At 42.0% G+C, this 20,200-nt stretch overlaps 1 protein-coding gene across 4 annotated transcripts in view; it reads left to right on the top strand.

Annotated features, from left to right (window-relative positions):
• Positions 1 to 1,928: 1,928 nt before the first annotated feature.
• RNF125 (ring finger protein 125) overlaps positions 1,929 to 20,200 on the top strand; it is a 30,112-nt gene continuing 11,840 nt past the window's right edge. Inside the window, exons 1-3 of one of the 4 annotated variants that reach the window (XM_075584757.1) lie at positions 1,929 to 2,313; positions 13,369 to 13,499; positions 20,017 to 20,111. In XM_075584757.1, the coding sequence (XP_075440872.1) occupies positions 2,214 to 2,313; positions 13,369 to 13,499; positions 20,017 to 20,111 (326 nt within the window). In that variant the 5' untranslated portion in view covers positions 1,929 to 2,213. Of the gene's footprint in view, positions 2,314 to 13,345; positions 13,500 to 20,016; positions 20,112 to 20,200 lie in introns of all 4 variants that reach the window. The other 3 variants (XM_075584744.1, XM_075584766.1, XM_075584748.1) reach the window with 3 other exon arrangements.

Raw genomic sequence — 20,200 nt, 5'->3', positions numbered from 1 at the left:
TTTCAAGCCAGAAAAGTCTGCCCGCCAGATTCTAAGTCCCGTTTTTAGCACCCAAGTTCTAAAAATCGAACGTAGCGGTCGAAGCTGGGATTTGATGCCAATTTCGGTTCCAGAGGATCGGTGGTAGCTTGCGGTCAAAAGAGTCCAAGTTCTCAGAAGAGAAGGGAGCGGTGGCATGTGAAACTTCATGCCGATTTGGGAACCAGGAGATTCCGGTCAAAGTCCCGGTCAGGGTAAAACTCTTATTTAGAGTTCCCTGCACCAATAAGTGTCTAGTTTTCGACTCCCAGTAAGTGTTCTTTTCGTCTGTATTTTTTGTTTCATTGTGTGTATGCAAATTTATGCAGAATAAATTACAATTTATTTCATTACCTTGTTTTGCTCAATGAATGATCCTGGTAAAAAGGTGTAAACTGCCTGGTCCTTGTGTGCACTATGGCCGGCCTGATAGAGGTACTGTATTTTGTCCACACCGCACGCACTATGGCCGCAGCCTTCGGCTAAGATTATACTATGCGATGGACTGCGCACGCCTGCAGCCCCAGCAATCTGTGAACTTGGCTGCAGGAGATTGGGGAGGCGGTGGGGAGGCGTGGCGGACATGTCACGAAGCTGGTTCGCCCTCATTGGCTGAACCACTCATGTGACGCTGACGTCACGCAGCCGTGCTTGAAAAGACAACATTGTTTGTCTCTTCAAAATGCGGTCGCGCCATTGCATTCCATCTTGCGCGCGCACTAGGGATTAAGACATTTCTGTGTGCTGCGTGCGCAAGCACCATCGCACGCTGTATAATCGCGTCCTTAGACTGTTAAAGCAGCAGTCAGCGTGGATCACCATGCTTTTGCATTTTCCAAAGCTGTTTTTTTTATTTATTTAAACTGATGCTTTGTTCAGGAGATATAAGCATTTGGCATTTTTCTGCCACATAAATGCATTACTGTACTTTTGGCTTAATAATAGACAACTTTATGTCTTTTATAATAAACACAAAACACACAGTGTTGCAGAACTATGTATATAAATATCTAATGTTGCAAATATACAACTATAATCAGGGCCGGACCGAGACATTATTGCACCCAGGAAGACAAAAAGTTTGGCGCCCCTGTGAAAGAATTTTATTCTAGACTCCCCTCCAGGACTACTCACCGCAGGTCTCCTCACTGCCTTCCGCCATCTTTGGGTGTCCTCGCCATGTTTGGGGGGGTGTCCTTCCTGCTGGTGACCAGGATGTGTGTCCTGTGCGCGCTCTCGTGGGTGGCGTTGGTGGATGCGCGGGGTGCCCTGTGGATGGGGGAGAGGGGGAATCAGAACGGTGAGGACATTTGGAGAGGACAGAGGGCAACGGGGGGTGTCCTGCAGCGATGGCAAAGGGCGCCTCTTTTCATTTGGTGCTCCAGGCAAATACTCAGCCAGACCGTGCCTTAATCCGGCACTGTCTGTAATCTTACCAATAAGAGCTGTGCAGAAAGTTCAATTAGACCAGTGTTTTTTATATGGGTTTCCTTTTAAGATTTTTTTTTTAATTACAGGATTGAAGACGCGCTTTTATAGATAAGTCTTATGCATGTTACATAAAAGGTGTCGCAAACTCCCAGATATCTTCATGGGTACAATAATTCCATGTACTCACACATGTATATATCATTGCTTCCTGCTAAGAATGTATTCACATCAGTGTGTACTTCAAACCATTTACTCAACTGACAAATTCATGAGGTGCCTCAGTAATTGGATGATATATAAATCGTTATGGGGGGGAGGCTGGAAAGACGGTGTTACAGGAATGGCTACAGTATGTGACAATTTGCACAGCCTGCTCTTTGGTATCAGCCAGCAACAAGTATTTCCTCTGGGCAGAAGGAGGGGGTCACAGACACAGCCTGTTTCTCCTCTTCCTATGTGTCATATTACCAGCACTCCTGTTTACTTTAGCTGTAGCTCTGGCACTCAGCACATGCTGCTTCCCAACAATAGACCTCAGAGCTCATTGGCCGCAGCAGCGCAGCGCATGGAGCTGTAACCCGAGCTGCTGCCAGCAAGCCCCTCACATGATGCTCTGTGCACAAGCCGAGGGGTGACACTCACAAAGGATCTCCCCGCAGCCACTGCAGAGAGGCCGGATTGCTGCTGCTTTCCATCTTACCCCCGGGATCTTGCCACTTTAAAGATGGGGTCTATCTTGAGCAGTGAGGGCAGCAGAGGCTCTAATGCACAATCTCTGGCAGCACAAGACCCCGATCTCAACTTTGACTGTGCAGTGTGCCTGGAAGTGCTCAACCGGCCGGTGCGGACACGCTGCGGACATGTGTAAGTGCAGCTCCAACCTCTACAATACATGAACCCCTAATGAATTCATAATTAGCCAGAGAAGCCAGCAAAGCTTTGCCGAGTTTGTCTTTGTCGCTGAAGGGGGTCATAAGCTTTAAGTACTTAATCTGTTTTGTTTTTTCTTATGTCTTAAAAACATTTTTTTTAATATAAAACAAAGCACAATACCATGGCAGAATAGAAAGTCTTAAGTAACATCAACATGATATTGACATATGAAATCATACGCTGTTAAACTATTTGTGCTTGTGTTTTTATCTTATTCCCAGTCAGAAACAGAGAGATAAGCAGACCATTAATAAATAGCACGCAAGGCCCAGAGCAGCTGAAGAAGGCTTGAATTCACATGATCAATGTTCTCTTTATCAGTAATTGTAATAATAGTTTACCTCTATTTCTGTAAACACTTCTCATTCTGGTAGCCAATTAACAGTTACTGGGACTATGAAATCTGCTGCTTTATTCGCACAGTGTGGGAGATGGAGCAAAGTGTAAAAATTGTGAATAGAAGTTTGTTTAGACACACTGCTCCATTTTCTGTTTGTATTTGTGTCAAATATTAGAAAGATTCTTATATTTGATGCAAATTTTTAGAAAAGTTTGCCACTTCTGACCTGGCAATTTTTTTTTGGGGGGGGGGTGTGCAAATATGAGATGCAGAATTTGATGCTCATTAAACTCCTCTCGCAATAATGTGTGCATCTTGTAACTTCTCCATAACTCCACCTACTGACACTGACCAACATGCAAGCTGACGCACACAGCGCAAAACAAGGAGCAAAAACCTTGATATATAAACGCAAGATGACATTTTTGTTGTGAAAATGACTAATTTTGCCCTCTTGTTACTTTTCCATGTTCGCTTTACACCCCCTTCCGATCTATGCGTGGGCCTTTTATTTCACTCTGATCTCTTTCATTGATGTCCCCTCTTGCCCTGGAGGGGTTGTACAAAATGTGCAGTTTATCCAGTCTGGCTTCATTTCTTTGTTTGGTTACCTGATGGGAAAATAAATGGGTGTGATTTACCTCTGGGGTCTTGTGGTGAAATTCCCTTTATTCCCATTCTATGAGAAACAAAGTAAGACAAGAGGCAAGAATGGCTGGGGGAGTTGGTAGTCTTCTCTTTGTGGAAGAACAGGAGAATTGGCTCCTACATTTCTCATCCCAACACAAGCTGTCTCTGTTTCTGAACAGTTGCACTATAGTTATAAGACCCATACTGTTAGACAGTGTTTCCAACAAGTATGTATTACAGCAGACATCATTGTTCTCGGTGATAAGTTGAGATACATTGTTGTGTACTGCGCCAACATTGGCACAACGTCCTATGGAAACTGATATTCTGACTTCTAATGGCATATGTTGTGTTTTGTTCTTTTATATGCTTCATCTATGCAGCACTGTGCTGCTCCAAAGTACATAACCTGGGATTCCCCCATGATTTTATATTAATTTTATAATTTGCACACGCATCAGTGGTTAGTTAACACAAGTGTGTCCTGTTACTCATCCATAAGTTTGTGCCACACCAAAGACAAAAAGTACTTATTGGGCAGGAGGTAAAGTTCAAGGACATTTACCAAATGTGATTCTGGAATAAGAAATGACACTCCAGTTAATATCACAAGAAAACATAATAGTAAAATATGTTATTAGAATGTGTACAGGTTCTCGTATTTGTATATACAAATGTGTATCTCCATTGTGGTTTTTTTTTAGGCTTTCTGTTATGTATGTGAATACATAGATATAGATCAGGGGTGGGCTAATCCAGTCCTCCAGGGCGACCAACAGGTCAAGGTTTCAGGATATCCCTCCTAAAGCACAGGTGGCTCAGTCTTCAACTGAGCAACCGATTGAGCCACCTGTGCCAAATCAGGGATATCCTGAAAACCTGACCAGTTGGTCGCCCTTGAGGACTAGATTAGCCCACCCCTGATATAGATCCTCTGCAGCTAAGTTGCGCTATTTTTTAGCTTCGACCCCTCCATTACCGAGATACTTACCTAGTTGCCAGTTTACTTCCTGGGTTTTCAAAAGTTGTGGAAATTGCATGATGCTTACTGCAACTTAATTTTAAATAGCTGTAGCAGGGCGTGTTTTTTTCTTTTAATAACGTTACATCTTCCTATAACATACAATTTCTAGAACCTAAAAAAAAAAATGAGAATTTTTTTGTGTCTGATATAATTTCCTTGAGTCAACGTGTTGAAAAGTTAGATATATCAAAATGATTTAAAAGTAAAATATCTGCTGCCATTACCAAGAATAAACCAACGAACAGAAGTTAAAAATCTTTACTTTGTGTTTGTTTCCCGTGCACTTAAATTAACCCAATGGTTTTACTGCCCTAGCAGGGAAATGATATCATATGAACAATACATGACCAATTTCCTGAAACAAAACAATGAGAGTGGGAGAACCACATGACTTTGGATGTTGCCAGAAAAAACACAGAAGTATCCTGAGGGAAATAATCTGAACATTGCTTGCTGAACGCATAGTCTACAAAGTGTTTTCAGAACTAAGCCTGCCTCACAAAACCATGTTCTTATCCCAGCTTGGGGAAAAATTGGTTTACAAATAAAAGCTTTGAGAATTCCATTCTCTGTGGCCAATGAGTGTGTTTTCCACTTTGTCCAACTATCCATCAACAAACTGGAAGTTGGGCCAAGTCATATTAAAGCAGCAATCATCCCCAATATATATGTATGTATATATTTTTTTATTTATTATTTATTGAGGATTGCTGCTTTAATATGGCTTGGCATATTAAATATAATATGGCTTGGCATATATATATATTAGCTTACCTGACCTGGGAGATCGCTTGAAGCTGATCCGGGGACCCCCTAGTTCCCAAAATATTAGTCTTTTTTTGTGTCCATTTTGACACCAAAAAAAAAAAAATATGAATATGGCCATGTGGTCACAAATAGAAAGTTGTAACATCACTCCTGATGACGTTGCCACTTTCTATTGGCCTCTGGAGCGAGACCTGGCCACACGACCATTTTGTATCCACCGGTTTCCTGCTTGACAGTCGCAAACCTAGGGGTCCATGGTGATGGGAGTACAATGGATCAGGTGTGCCAAAGAAAGGGGAAAAAATAGAAATTGGTGTGCAGCTGTTTTATGGACTATTTATTTAAAGTAGTATGCGCTCCAAAACTTGTGCAGTATTAATGCAAAACATGTACCAGATTTAACATATAGCAGAATCCCATTGTCTTTAACCACTGATCTGGTGTTGTTTGTATGGGTCTACATATTAGTTCTCAAAAAGATTATCCGTAGCACATTTTTATTTCCGCTTTTAAGCACAAGAAACTCTGAAATGAAATTAATTCTATAGCTAACCCCCCTTTCCCCCCGCAGAGTACACTTTCATAATTCCTAAATGCCTCGCTTGGTTTGACAGCTTTGTTTTCAATGGCAGATTGAACTTTGGAGTTGTTTTTGTCGAAAGATGTGTTTGTTTAGAAATGATGGATATTTTCAGACAAAGGTCAATTTGTGGGATTTGCCAGTGAAAAAGGCAATCACACAAACTGATTTAGTTAGGTTTATGCAATGTGTCTTAGCTCAAACAAAAGCTTTCCTGTCATTGATAATGATCGGTTTTCCTAGTATAGTTCGATCTTCTTTGGAGGCTAAAAGCAGCAATCCTGTCTGCTCGCTATTTCGTTTTCTTTCCTTTACCGGGAGACACCCCCCTCCCCCCCCCCCAGGTGCTGATCGCCTCCGGGGACCCCCCAGGTTCCCGAGCTACAAAAAGTTGTCCACCGGGTAAGAATACTTTCCAGGTGTATACAAAATGGCGGCAGTGTCAGGGGCTTGCTCCCATGGCGATAGAAAGCTGCTACGTCATTGTGAGATAATGTCACAACTGTCTGTAGGTGAATCCAACTGCCATGTTTGCAGTTTTTATAGCGAAAGTAAAATGAAGTCCATCTTACTGGGCACTGGGGGGATTCCAGAGGTCAGGGGTCCACAGATCAGCTTTGAGGCACCCCCCCCCCCCCTGACTCAGGTGTGTGGGGGGGGGGCTTCTGTTTTAAAGGCAGAAAATCATAGTTATCTGTTGCCATATTTTTGCTTTTTCCTGATCTTTGGGGAAAGAACGTTTTTTTTTTAAATTGAGGCATTGAATTTCTGCTAACTATGTCTTCTTCTGGCCATTTGACTGAGTTCCCAAAATGACCTCATCATACTCATGCATGCTCCTTGCTAGTCAGAGGGAAAATACGGCAGAATAAAATAGAAAGTTACTTTGCCTGCGGACATGGAAGGCATATCCTGCTCAACTTTGTGAATCACCCAAAGGAGAGTGTAAGAGACGTGTTCAGAGGTACGCAATGGAGACTGTTTTAAGGTGAAATTAAAATAAGGCTTTATTGCACCTGTTGCTTTAAACACAGCAAACATGTAAATCAGCAAACAAAATCCGCTCCACTCTGGAGTATATATACACTTTTGATCCAGCTCTCTAACTGCATGGTTAGCCCAGCGATTCACAAGCCTAAATCATAGAGACATTCATATACTTGGATAGACATAGATAATAGTCTTAAAAGAAAAGTGTTAGCTGGGTTGCTGTAGGGGAAGGCTTTTTTGTTCTCCTGGTGTCCACACCCGTCTGTGATAAGGCAATGTCAGGATCCAGGTATAGAAGTATTATCCCCTGTGTCTTGTTGTCAACTTGCAGTCTCTTTTGGCAGGCTCAAGACGTCTGTCTCCTTGTTCAGCCCAGTTGTGGACTAAGGAGTCTCACTTCCTGTCTCAGAGGCAGGCTTTTTCTAGCCCCTGTAATCAGCCAAGTGGTGTTAGTTAATTGCCTACCAGCAGTTAACCACCACACTTCTGGATTAGAGGCACATTTGTGAACAGGGATAAGTCCCCTGTTACAGAGAGGATCTTTAATTAAGGAAGCAAACCATAAAAACTTATTGCAAAATGCTTGCACCAAGATATAACCCTGTGAACATCATGCTAATGCACATTTTACTGTCATTTGTATTCCTCTTTTCTATGTCCTTTTACCAAACAAGAAAGAATGTCGTGCTGACAATGTATTTATAGTTTATATTAATCAATATATCAAGCACTATTTGGTTTGTTTATGACTTGTATTTCTGCATGTTTAAAAGGCTTTCCCATGTAAGCCAGGAAACTAGGGGGGTATTAGTATTTGAAATCAACATATGTTAAGAGCTCAGAAGAAAGCGCATTACTTTGTTAGAAAATATTTAACACCTTAATGTTAAAACATAAGGTTACAAAGGTGTTTTATTTTTCTGGATTCAGCACACTGCAGTGCCAAAACTGAGATTAGCAGAGCCAAACCATACTTTGTAAACACAATTTAGCAGGGATATCTTCTCTCTCACTGGGGCAGATTCATCAAGCCATGTTATGGGTTGTCGCACCCAAACCAGCATTAACTCAGTCAAGTAAATGAGCGGTAACGCCATATTGGGTGCCCTAACTTGTAGCAGCGCTTGATGAATCCGCCCCACTGATGATGTGTCCAGTGCTGCTGTCCAAATTCAATTAAAATAATGCGGTGCACTTTGGCAGACACAGTAAACTTTATCGGAAAAGGAGTATGGCATAACTTATCACTGATGAGAATGAAGGCCTGGAAAACAGAGGGTGTAGGCCATGTGGCACGTGTGCCCAATGTGGCATGTGAGACAAATTTGCATGGCACCGAAGCGTCGCCAAACGGACAGGTCACGCGACCAGGCCACCTCATCAGACATCCATGAGGTCACGCAACCGGGCTGCAACCATGCCACTCATTGTGCAACATGCTTTATAGCGGGGTGTAAGATACCAGCAGCTCGGAAAGGTTGGGATTACTGCCTCCATCTTGGCTGCAGTGCTCTCTATATTACGTAAGGTGTACTTTATTTAATATTAGCTGTCCTCGTTGCTGCTATCAGAGAAAAACGTACTTTGCACTCAAAACATTTATTGCATTCAATTTTTTCCTTTTATGACATTTAAGCTCAACAAAAGTTCACAATTCTTGGTGAAACCTAAGTAAAATGCCATAGAAGAAGGCCCGGGAGAGAGGTGTTAATTAAGAGGAACAATGGAAGAGGAAAGTAGTAAGCAGGCACAGTAATAAATACTCATGTGGGTAGCAGGGCCGGCTCGCATCCCCACAAATTTGGATGTTGGGAAAATGGCAGTACCTCCTAAAACCAAAGTTTACAAATAACCAGTAGCATGTTTGGGGTTACATCTCAGCAATTTCTTTTTTACATTTGTTTGTAAAGATGGTGAACTGAGACTTGGAAGGGATGTGACAAAAACGTCCATATACAGAGGAAACCAAGAAATACAATTTGTAATGAATTATTAATAAATATTTGCTTTTAGTATGGTTAGATTTACTTTTAGGAAGCCAATGAGATTGTTAAATTGTTCAAACAAAAGTTGTTTTTGACTGGCTTTGTGGGATTGCACCTTCAACGGTACTAATACCGGTTGCTGGTGTACAAAATGAATTTAAATGTGTGTTCCCACATAGGGCCAGAGTGAAGGATCTTTAAATGATTTTTAAATGTCAAGAAATCTTCCTTTGTGTATTCAGCTACAATGTGAACTCAGAACAAACTTCTGGGCACCGGGAAGGGGTGGGAATGATTGCCAATGTTTATTTAATTTGTACCTGCTGCATGTTGTTTTCTATCTTGATCATTTTATTTGAGTGATTTACAGGAAATTAAAAGCCGTAACACGTCTGAGTCAGATTTATTGAACGGTGCTACAGTACTGTAGACGGACGTTCACAGAGGTACACAATTGGGAGACGTTTATAAGGTGAAATTATAATAAGGCTTTATTGTGCCTTTTCCTTTTTATCAGGAAAACATCCAAACAAAGGGGGGGGGGGGAACAAAGCTTCCATTCACTTGGGAGTATTTCTAGTGAAAACACTATTCAATTAATTCACATCTCCCTTAGTCAAGCATTTCTCCAAGTCCCCAAACACATAGCATGAATTAAGCAGATATAGAAAGTCTTGTAAATAAAAGTCTTATCTGTTCCTTGTGGTTTGGAGGGAAAATCTTCTCAGTTCCTGGTTCAGCTTCAGGTGTAGTAGTTTTCCCTGTGTCTTGAAATCAGCTCTGCTGTGCAGAGCTCAAGACTGGTCAGCTCCAGAGATCGGGGTTTCTTTTGGTCAGTCTCTCCTGGGACTCAAGAACCTCTGCTCTGTCTCTCCAAAGGTCAACTCTCAGTCAGGGCCAAGGAGGAGTCACTTCCTGTTTCAAAGGCAGGCTTTTTGTAAACAATCTAATCAGGCAGGTGGTGTTTAGTAATTAACTACCACACTGCTAGATTAAAGGCACATTACTGAACAGGGATAAGTCCCCTGTTACAAGTACCTTATGGCCCTTTCAAATGAATGCATCCTCTGAATAGTCACGTGAATGGGGCATAAAGGGCCTGAAGGATTAGAACCATTTAGTTAATTTGGCACTTAGGGGCCCATTCATTATAGTGCACGATTTGCAATGCAAATTTGCCCAAAACCGAGGAGTTCGTCGTATTCAATTAGAATCATGTATGCAAACATATGGCTAAATTGCATGCACAAAAGTGGTCTGTTGTCTTTGTCTTGGTTATCAGATTGCTATGATAGGGGGACAGTTTCTCTCCCCTCCAGAATAAGGGCTGGGTCCCGCTGCGTCCGGTGGAGCGCGCGGCCACTTGAGCGCTACTCACCATTTCCTTGTAGCCTCTCGAGCCGGTCCCAGTCCCTCCTCACTGCACAGCTGACTACTTGTTGTGACGCGTCAGCCAGCAGGGGATACACGATCGTGTTCCCGTGCGGTGACGCGTCACATGGTGCGCGAGGGAGCCAAACACAGACTGGCTCCGATCAACCAATGGCAAGCCAGCTAGTGGTAGCCAATGGAAGGACATCATTTTAAAACCAGGAAGAGGGAAAACTTAAAACTGGCAAACAGCAGTTACAACACGCAGTTACAACACGCACAAACACACACAATTCCCAGTCGGTTCCTAGCTCACACCACGTGACTGAATAGCATGTGAATACTTAATTTGGCGAGATTTGCTCAATTGCACACCCAATTTTCACTTTGAGTGGAAGAAGAGAACATGTCCAGCCTAACACACTATGTTCTGTGACTACTCAAAAAGGAGATTCTAAATAAAGTGAAAGGCCTCTGAGTCTCAGGCTATCATGTGAACATGTAATCATTGACATTTGGTTAAAGATGCTTACAGCAGTCTTTTTTTTTTTTTTTTTTTTACACATTTGTTTGTAAAGATAGTGAATTGAGACTTGGGAGGGATGTGACAAGGTACATAGTACATCCAGGTACATAGCGCTTTACAGCACTAATATACATGACATAATATTATAACACATAATGGTTGTCACGTAAGGCAGGGGCGTGCAAAGTTTTATTGCTGTGCTCCCCCTGTTTGCCGGCTTCAGAGCTCCCGCCCCCACCCCACCCCAGTGACCTGGCGTCAAATGACGACGGGGGTCACGTGACCCCGCATCATTTGGTGCGCGTTTCCATGACTCCACGTCACATGACGCCGCAACGTCACTTGACGCTGCATTGTCATGGCAACGTGACCAGAAGCCGGCTGAATCCCTGTAAGTTGAAGTTGCAGAGACCTCGCATGGTCCCCTGGCATTTAATTTAAATGCCTTGTGGAAGAGCGCAGGGCCTCTGCAACAGCCCATTCACAGGTACCTAGCTGACTCACTTTTCACCTTCCGCAAAGATTCCTGAAATGAGCAATATCTCCCCTCAGTCCGTCCCATTATACCATCTGTCATGAACAACACACTTGTGAGCACGTGACTTACTTAGATATGCAACTAGGGTTAGAAATCTGTTGAAGCAAAAATGTGCTCGAAAATGTAAATACTCTCTACAAAGCGTGCAAACAGTTCCCTAACAGTTCCCTATATACTTAACATATATAAAAAATACAGTGCTTAGATTACAGAAAAAGACTACAAGAACATATAGTTACCATAAATGCAGAACAGTTTCTTAAAATAAAACAAACAGAAATCCATATAAAGTACGTTACCATATGTCATAGGTTTCAACCAAAGAGGTCACTGGCGTAAGAAAGATGAGAACTCGCGTGTCTGATCCCAAAACGCACCTCTTGTTGAATTCTCACTCGTATTACCTTGGTTAGACTTATATACAATTTTTTAACCCATTGAAACAACAAAGCCCACCCATGTTGTAAATCTGCTCTGGCTAACAGTATAAAACCTCTCTTTTGTGACGTTTAAATGTTGGCTCAATATATAAAAGTCCTCATAACTTTATGGCCATAATATTTAGACACGGGAGTCATATCAATAGATTCAGGCGAGTTTGCCGAATGTAACGATACTAATTTGGACAGACCTGCCCCTAAGTTTGAGCGACAAATGGATATCTGTCCATAGCCACTTCTTAAACATGGACGGTTTGGCATCATTTGATTTGTTTTATTGCAATATTGTGACAGAGAGGCCTGTAGGTGAGGGCAGATAGACAGACAGAGGGTTCCGCTTAACTATAGTGGGTTTATGTGCCACCAAACAAAACATTGGGGCTACTGCCCCTTTAAGGCAAAACACAAAAAAATAAAATAAAATCCTTTTCTCGTTAGGGAAACTAACTACACCTGCAGGTCCCTAGCTAAGAGCGCTGGCCAACTAACCTGGTTCCCAGCCCAAAACATGCCCTGGCATATGATACAATGTAATACAACAATAGGTTTTGCTTATCTGTCAATCCTTATCTTTATTCTGGGTGTGATTCCCAGCTGGTCCCCGCAGGCCTTCTTCCTTCAGTCCTAGGGTCCATAACAGTCAGACTCTCCCCGGCTGGGAGAACTTTCACTTCCTCTCTCTCTCTGTGAAGGAAAGCAGTCTCTCTGTCTCTGAGAGCTTCCTGTCTTTTATCCCTATTCCATCAGGAGTTGATTGTGCACACCTCCCTGTTCAGGTGTGAAATCCGACACCGGTGCAGTCTGGGAAGGGAGTTAAGCTCTTCACTCCCTTACAAATATTTACAAATATCCATCCAGTATACGTAAGAATAGGCGTCAGACTCATGATATCTTCATATTTGTGAACGGTAGGGATAGTCACGTTCCCTTGGCACTCTGAAGAACCCTTCCAGGAATGCTTTGAAAGTACCTTTTAACCATGTCCTGTTTACTAGAGTGTCCGAAGCCTCATAATTTAATCCCATCTCTGGCAAAACAGATGTTGTTATTTTAGGATTCTATCACTCCCATACAACACAGGCCTGGTCTGGCAGGCAATAAAACAGCATATTTGTATTTTTTTAAGGCAAACTGTAGCTACATTAACCCCTGAAGTACCAGATTAAGTATTTTAATCAATGTCCCCCGCCATTTTTATTACAATGGAATAAGGGCTTCGACATAAAACAATAGTCAAAGGAGTCCCTTTGAGGAGGAGGAGGACCCCAAAGAGCTTACAATCTGTGAGTGTACATATACATTTTGCTGTTCCTATGCTTACATACTAGTGCTATTCACGTAATGGTTGAACCATGTAGCAACCCTCCCCCCCCCATGATTTCTGAAAGATGGAGCTTGTGCATGTTTCTGTTGATTTTGCATTTCTATTGCTTTTGCCAAATTTGTACACGCTGTGCATATAGGTTAAAGCCCACTCATGTCCTTGAGAATGTAGAGATGAAATGAGTGTATACTACTGATTGTGAAAGTGAGCAGCCGTCTTCTGTCCTCTGCCCCCCACATAACTCTCCCAATGTTCAATGTATCTTCTAATTGCTGCTAGGACCAGCTCAGCCCTAGACAATTAGCATAGTAGTAGGTACTGTATGTAGTTTGTAAAGGAAAAGGGAAGCTACCTGTTATAATTTAGAACATTGTCATTTACAGTGCATGATATGTTTTCATTATTGTTGGTGTATTTTAAGACAACATTTTTTCTGTTTTTTTGTAGATTTTGTCATTCTTGTATTTCAGCAAGTTTACGCAGTAACACATATGCTTGTCCATATTGCCGGACTCACTTGTCTTCCGAAGGAACTCCAGCTGTTGACATTGTCAAAAAGATGAAAACTGTATTCCAAAATTGTGAAGAGTGTGCAAAAAAGGTAAATAGAATATCTGGTTATTTAATTGACCTTTATTTGGCCAGCTCATACTGCTAGAATAAGGGTTGTTTATTAATAAAGCTGCTAGTTTATTTTGTACTGCTACAAACCACTGCAGTAGCTATTGGGTTAAATGTATTACTGTATTAATGTATGTCTTTTATGAACAGTATTTATCTGCATCATAGAAGAGACTTTGCATATTTTCATTGTTTTTTTTTCCATTCCTGAACACTCCCACCCCCGAAAATCCATAAGTAATACATAAATAAAGACTGATACTGGATAACTTTTCCTGGACGTGGTACAGTATTTGGATTTGGGTTACAGTTCCTTGACAACACTACATAAGTCAACACCCACTTTTTTTAGCCTTATTTAGAGATATTTTATTATTAAATATGTTCAAATTATTAAATATGTTCAAAAAGTAGTGACAACAATGAGATAGCTTCTGTGTTTTTTTTCTTCTGTTTTTACATTACCTGAACCTCAAATGCTGGGGCTTTACTGAAACTTTGCAGTCCACCAGGTTTCTAAGAAATTAAGATTTTGAAATCTTTCCGATAAAAAGGTGTGCCAGGGAGAACAGTCTATTCAGTGGTAAATGTCAAAGTATAATATTACTGGAACCTGAGTTTTCCCGGTGTTGCAAGTACTTAGAGCCCCAACTCTCTCTTAATTTCCTCATCTTTGAAGATTATCAGACTGGGATCCGAAAACTTAGTTCTGTCTGTAATTTTTAAATGTATTATTTTCATTGCTTTATCATTATGTGATTTCAAACATTTTGCATTGGTTTTCTTGATCTGCAACATTACCACAGAGATGAGAAGACATTACAGGCATACCCCGCTTTAAGTACACTCACTTTAAGTACACTCGCGAGTAAGTACATATCGCCCAATAGGCAAACGGCAGCTCACGCATGCGCCTGTTAGCACGTTCTGAACAGAAATACCGGCTCCCTACCTGTACCGAAGCTGTGCGCAAGCGGGGAGACTATAGAGCCTGTTACAAATGCGTTATTTACATCAGTTATGCACATATATGATGATTGCAGTACAGTACATGCATCGATAAGTGGGAAAAAGGTAGTGCTTCACTTTAAGTACATTTTCGCTTTACATACATGCTCCGGTCCCATTGCGTACGTTAATTTGGGGTGTGCCTGTATCTATATTCAGGAGGCCAGCTGCTACTTCCTTTTCCTGCCCCTCCACTGTGGTGCGGGCAAAAAATGGCTCTCATGATATCTCGTGCCCGCACCCTGATGTCTTGCAACATCACCAAACAGTCACACCCCAACATGATTGGGGAATATTGCTCCTGCTTGCACCTGGCTGTTCCCACATAGCAAAAACAGCATACAGGCATACCCCGGTTTAAGTACACTCACTTTAAGTACACTCGCAAGTAAGTACATCTCGCTCAATAGGCAAACGGCAGCTCACGCTGCGCCAGTAAGCACATCCTGAACAGCAATACCGGCCCCCTACCTGTACCGAAGGTGTGCGCAAGCGGGGAGACTATAGAGCCTGTTACAAATGTCTTATTTACATCAGTTATGCACGTATATGACGACTGCAGTAAAATACATGCATCGATAAGTGGGAAAAGGTAGTGCTTCACTTTAAGTACATTTTCGCTTTACATACATGCTCCGGTCCCATTGCGTACGTTAATGTGGGGTATGCCTGTAGTTACATACAGTAGTAGATCAGGTTGAAAAAAAGACATGTGTCGATCAAGTTCAACCTATGCTAAAGTTAGATGACAAATACTTTATCCTATATCCGTACTTACAGTATATTGATCCAGAGGAAAGCAAACAAAAAACCACAGTGTCATATCATCCAATGATATTTCATAAGGGGGAAAATAAATTCCTATCTGACTCCAAGAATTGACAATCAGATTACTCCCTGGATTAACATCCTTCCCATATTTTTATAATTCCATGTTTCAATCCCCCTTAAGGTCTGTATTATAGTAAGCGCTTGGGCGCGCATGACGTTGCGTGTGCATGTGGCGCAAGCGTTTTGTGTATATAGGCCAAACAATGACAAACGCGCGACTAGGAGGCGTGGCCATGATGTCACATGGGTAGGTTTTTTCCCTGCCTCACTGTGATTGGCTCACAGTGTCATGTGGCACGGCAGCCGCTCAAAGACAAAATGTCTTTGTCTTTCCACACAGCTGCCGCGCTAACGCTCTCTGCCGCACGCGCGACTGCACTAGATAGATAAATTGTCATAGGGAGACAGGTATTTCTCATTGACGCTAGCACGCACTTATTATAATACAGGAATAAGGGAAACATTTCACTTATTTGCTTCAAGTGTAAAATTGAAGGAGTTTCTATTGCTCATTTAATTCTAATTTTACCTGGTAACAACTGTTCTTTCCCATTGTCTCTTTGAACTATTTATGCTGCTATCATTAGCCAACTATACAGGGGAAAAGTCTGGAATACCTATTTGTAAAATCGTTTACAAACAACTTATCTCAAGAGCCATGTAGGTAAAGATCGAATGACCATGGAGTCAATAAAAGTTACAAAAAAATAATTGACAATACCTATCTTACTATATTATAAAAAAACGTTATGCCTGTCCCTCCGGTCATCGGGGACATCATAATGCACATAGCCTGGTGGCAGATATTGAGAGTCAGGTAGGTGTAAAGTTTAGAGAGAAAGCAGGCGAAGAAAGAAAAATAGTAAGTCAGTTGACATGTGAGGAGAAATATATTAGAGAAAGATAAGACCGCTTCCACCATATGTATATTAATGTATGTAAAGATAAAGCAGGTGCTCAGGGGAACAGTATAATATATATTACAGTGTTGATCTAAAGAAGATCAGAAGGAATTCCCCTATCTCAAGCACTCAATGCTGGATAGTAGTAGAGACACAGTGTTCAGTCTCACAGATAATTACTGAAGGTAGGTCTATTAACCCTATGAGAATCAGTAGATAAAATAATAAAGTTTTATTTCTAAATCGCAATGATAAAAACATATAAATATAACACAATAAAATCCCCATTATGAAGTGGTTTATAGTAGGCTGTATCCACACTTAATAGCGATAGAATAATATGTAGCCTAAACCATCTGACAACAAATAACTCAATAAGGATTGATGCTCAGGGCTAACTGTGCCCTATATGGCATGGATAGGTAATAAAGGTAATTCTACAGTTGTGGGTGGTGTATCACCAAGATGTATCCATGTCACAATATACCATCCAAATCACAATATCCGCTGCATGACAATACCTCAAAGTAATTATAGTCTGCATACCATATATGACATATCCGCAGTAACCATTTCAAGTCTAATACACAGTGAGGTGAACAAACATATTATATGATTGGTATCTGACACTCTTAGACTGTAATTAGCAACCCATTAATGTATTAGGGTGTCACCATATAAATTGTAGATATGTGATGTCAGTATCGGAGTAGGTATGTAAAACCTCTAAACCTAAGAAAGCCAAATTGAAATCACTAGCACAGTGTAGCTGATATATAGTAGAGGTATGATCGCAGCGGATCAAAATGTGACGTCATCAGAAATGGCGACACCCTCCAAGCTCAGGCGAACTAACAGGCTTGTATCGGCGGCTGCCGTGGCTCCTCATTTTGATCCGATTTGTGATTTAGAAATAAAACTTTATTATTTTATCTACTGATTCTCCTGGTTCTCATAGGGGTTAATAGACCTACCTTCAGTAATTATCTGTGAGACTGAACACTGTCTCTCTACTACTATCCAGCATTGAGTGCTTGAGATAGGGGAATTCCTTCTGATCTTCTTTAGATCAACACTGTAATATATGTGAGGAGAAAGTAAGAATGCTGGAGGAGAGGGGTGGAGAGAATTGATGACATCACAAGGTATTAAATGGAAGAGATGCAGTGGAGAGAGAGAAGAGAGAGAGAGGTGTGTGAAGATAGAGAAAGTGGGGAAGAGAGAGATGGATGGAGAAGTCAAACCCGTCATTATTTTGTGTAGGGCAGGGTTAGTGCGCATGGGCTGAGTTCTAGTTTGTTTTAAAGAAAAAAAAGGTGTAATCGCTTACATTGAATCTATTGACCAGGCCAGTGCTATTAGTTTTCTCTGGTTCTAGAAGGGACTGCCCCTTGAAATATTTATGTGTGAATAATCCTGTGGGGGGCGCCTGCCATAATGTTATATCTTTCACAGTTAAGGGGAGATGTGTCAACGTAAAGAAAATACACTTTATGTATGTTGACGTTATGTATGTTTGTTGTGTTATGTATGTTTATGTTGACGTTTTGCTCCATTTTCTGCTTGCGTTTGCGTCAAATGTATGAAAGTGTTTCTTACATTTGACTCATAGTTCGCCAAATAAGTTTAAGCCACATCAGATGTTTTGACGCAAATACAAGATACAAAACTGATGCAGAGTTTGCTGCATCTCATTACTATCTGTGCGTTATGTAACGCCTCCCTATCTCCCCCTATTGTGAGCCCCAAACTCGCAATGTGAAGCAAACAGCGCAAAACTAGGGGCAAAGATCTTGATACAGTGACATAAAGAGAGACGCAAGAGGACAAAGACACCTTTTGCATCAATTTTGCTCCAAATTTACCTTGATACATCACACTCAATATCTATTAAACCTATAATTGCCATTTTGACCCAACTTGGGAGTACATCGTTTGGACCAGCATGAGAAAAGTCCCCACAAGAGTCTTGTGTATTGTGAACATCCATGTAATATCAGAATAAAATACTGGAATATAGTATTCTAGTAATCCAATGCCTGGGTGCAAAAAAAGACAAGGTGAAATATATAAAGTCAGAGCAGGGAAACTATTGAAGCGCGTGTACCACACCTAGCTGCGGGACGTTAAGCTAAACAAGACATTTAACGGATGATGAAAATATGATGACCTATTAATCAAATCCTACGTATTATTTTTTTTAAAAATCGAACGGCAAATTATATATTAAATTTATTCTGTACTCCAGGGATGCGCAACATTTTACATTTTCTGGGGGGGTGCGGCACTTATAGAGGCTGCGTGCTTTTCCCTAAAGCATTTACATTAAATGCCGGGGGAGCGCGCATGGCCTCTGTATGTCATTTACCTTGTCTCCGGCGGCTTCTGGCGACACGTCATCACATGACGCCAGAAAACGCCGGCGACAAGATAAGGGGGGCAGGGAGAAGAGCAGGCAGGGTGGCGTCGACGAAAAAGTTTGCACACCCCTGATGTAGTCAAAAATCCAACTTCTTTTAGAACGTATTATATTTCGAATTCTACACTTACAGTGTATATATTTTTCCTCAGCAAGTAGCATTTGTGTGTAAGGATGTGTATACATATATATGAGGGTTCCGCGCTGTCACTAATAAAGGAAGCGCCATACTGTTCTTTTGCCAGTAAGGTCACTGTGTGAATAGTCGGGCTGCGCATGCGCGAGGGAAGCGCGCGAAAGGCAACCAATCTGGAGGGACTTTGGGGGTTGCACTCTGAACTCTGAACTGTGGGAGAGTCAGCTGAGGCTGAGGACCAATAGGGTGCGAGACTCTGGATAGAGAGACAGGATGCGTGTGGGCGGTGGGAGACACGAGTGAGAGGTGAAGGAGGAAGGTGGCGGAACCTCGTGTGCGTGAGCGGAGGGTCAGTGACCCTTCCGCTTAGGTCAGAGACATTCCCCAGCCCCCAGGAGCATTACCCCTGTCATCGTAGGGTGCCGCTTTTGGTAGGGACAGCCGTAGCAGTTAGGGACGTATTCCCTTAGTGCGGGTTCAGCTGCGGAGTCGCGGACGCCATCTTGGTCTGGAGAACAGACCACACAGCATAGCGGAGTGTCGGCGCAAGGCTGGAGCAACACTACGGACCCTTTGTGAAGTGGTGTGGTCACCGTAGTGACCGGAAGGTATCGTTAGTCAACAAGTGCACCTACACCGGTCACCAGGCGCTGATCCCGCCTCCCACTAACTAATTGGGGGCACTATTGTGCCATCAAACTATTCCATACAGCTAATAGTTGCAGGACATACTCCTTGGGAGAGTGGCAGAGCCACCTGTGTACAGAACATTATCCCTATCAAGGTGTGGCCGAGCCACAGTGTGTTATGTTGTGATTGTAGAGTATAAGGGTCTTACGCATGTTATGTATACTCTGCAAGATTCCATTGGTTAATATCAATAGTAAAAGGTTGCCTGTTGCACAATACGATTGTTATGTTTTCTTGCTCAGGGTAGATCCTCTACTATGGGGATCCTGGGTAAGTGGAGGCGCTGCACCATGATAAGTGAGGGTATGACCCCAGGCTCCCCAACAGCGGAGGCTTAGAACTCCTGAAGCCGCAGGTAACACACAACACCAGTAGTTCCTTAGTGCAGGGTTCACAAAAAGGGCTACATGTGTATAGGACTTTTTCGGCTAAAAACCTTGGCATCGGCATTAGTAAAGGATGTATTCTGCTTGTCTGTCTGTCTGTCTCACAATACTGTTCTGTTTTCTAGGTATGCCTGAGTGATATGAGAGCACATTTAAACATGTGTGAGCAATATGTAACAAAATATGGCCCCCTAGAGGAACTGGCGAGAACTCCTTGCAGGTATGGGTGCTGTCATTTCTCTTACATGGGTTTTATCTGACGAAGATATTTTCCTTCACTGACTTGGGTTATGATGTTTCTTTTATAAT

The sequence above is a fragment of the Ascaphus truei genome, chromosome 2 (assembly GCF_040206685.1).
Source record: "Ascaphus truei isolate aAscTru1 chromosome 2, aAscTru1.hap1, whole genome shotgun sequence".
Taxonomy (NCBI): Eukaryota; Metazoa; Chordata; class Amphibia; order Anura; family Ascaphidae; genus Ascaphus; species Ascaphus truei.
The sequence above is the reverse complement of the archived record's forward strand: the minus strand, read 5'-3'. Positions and strand labels throughout refer to the sequence as shown.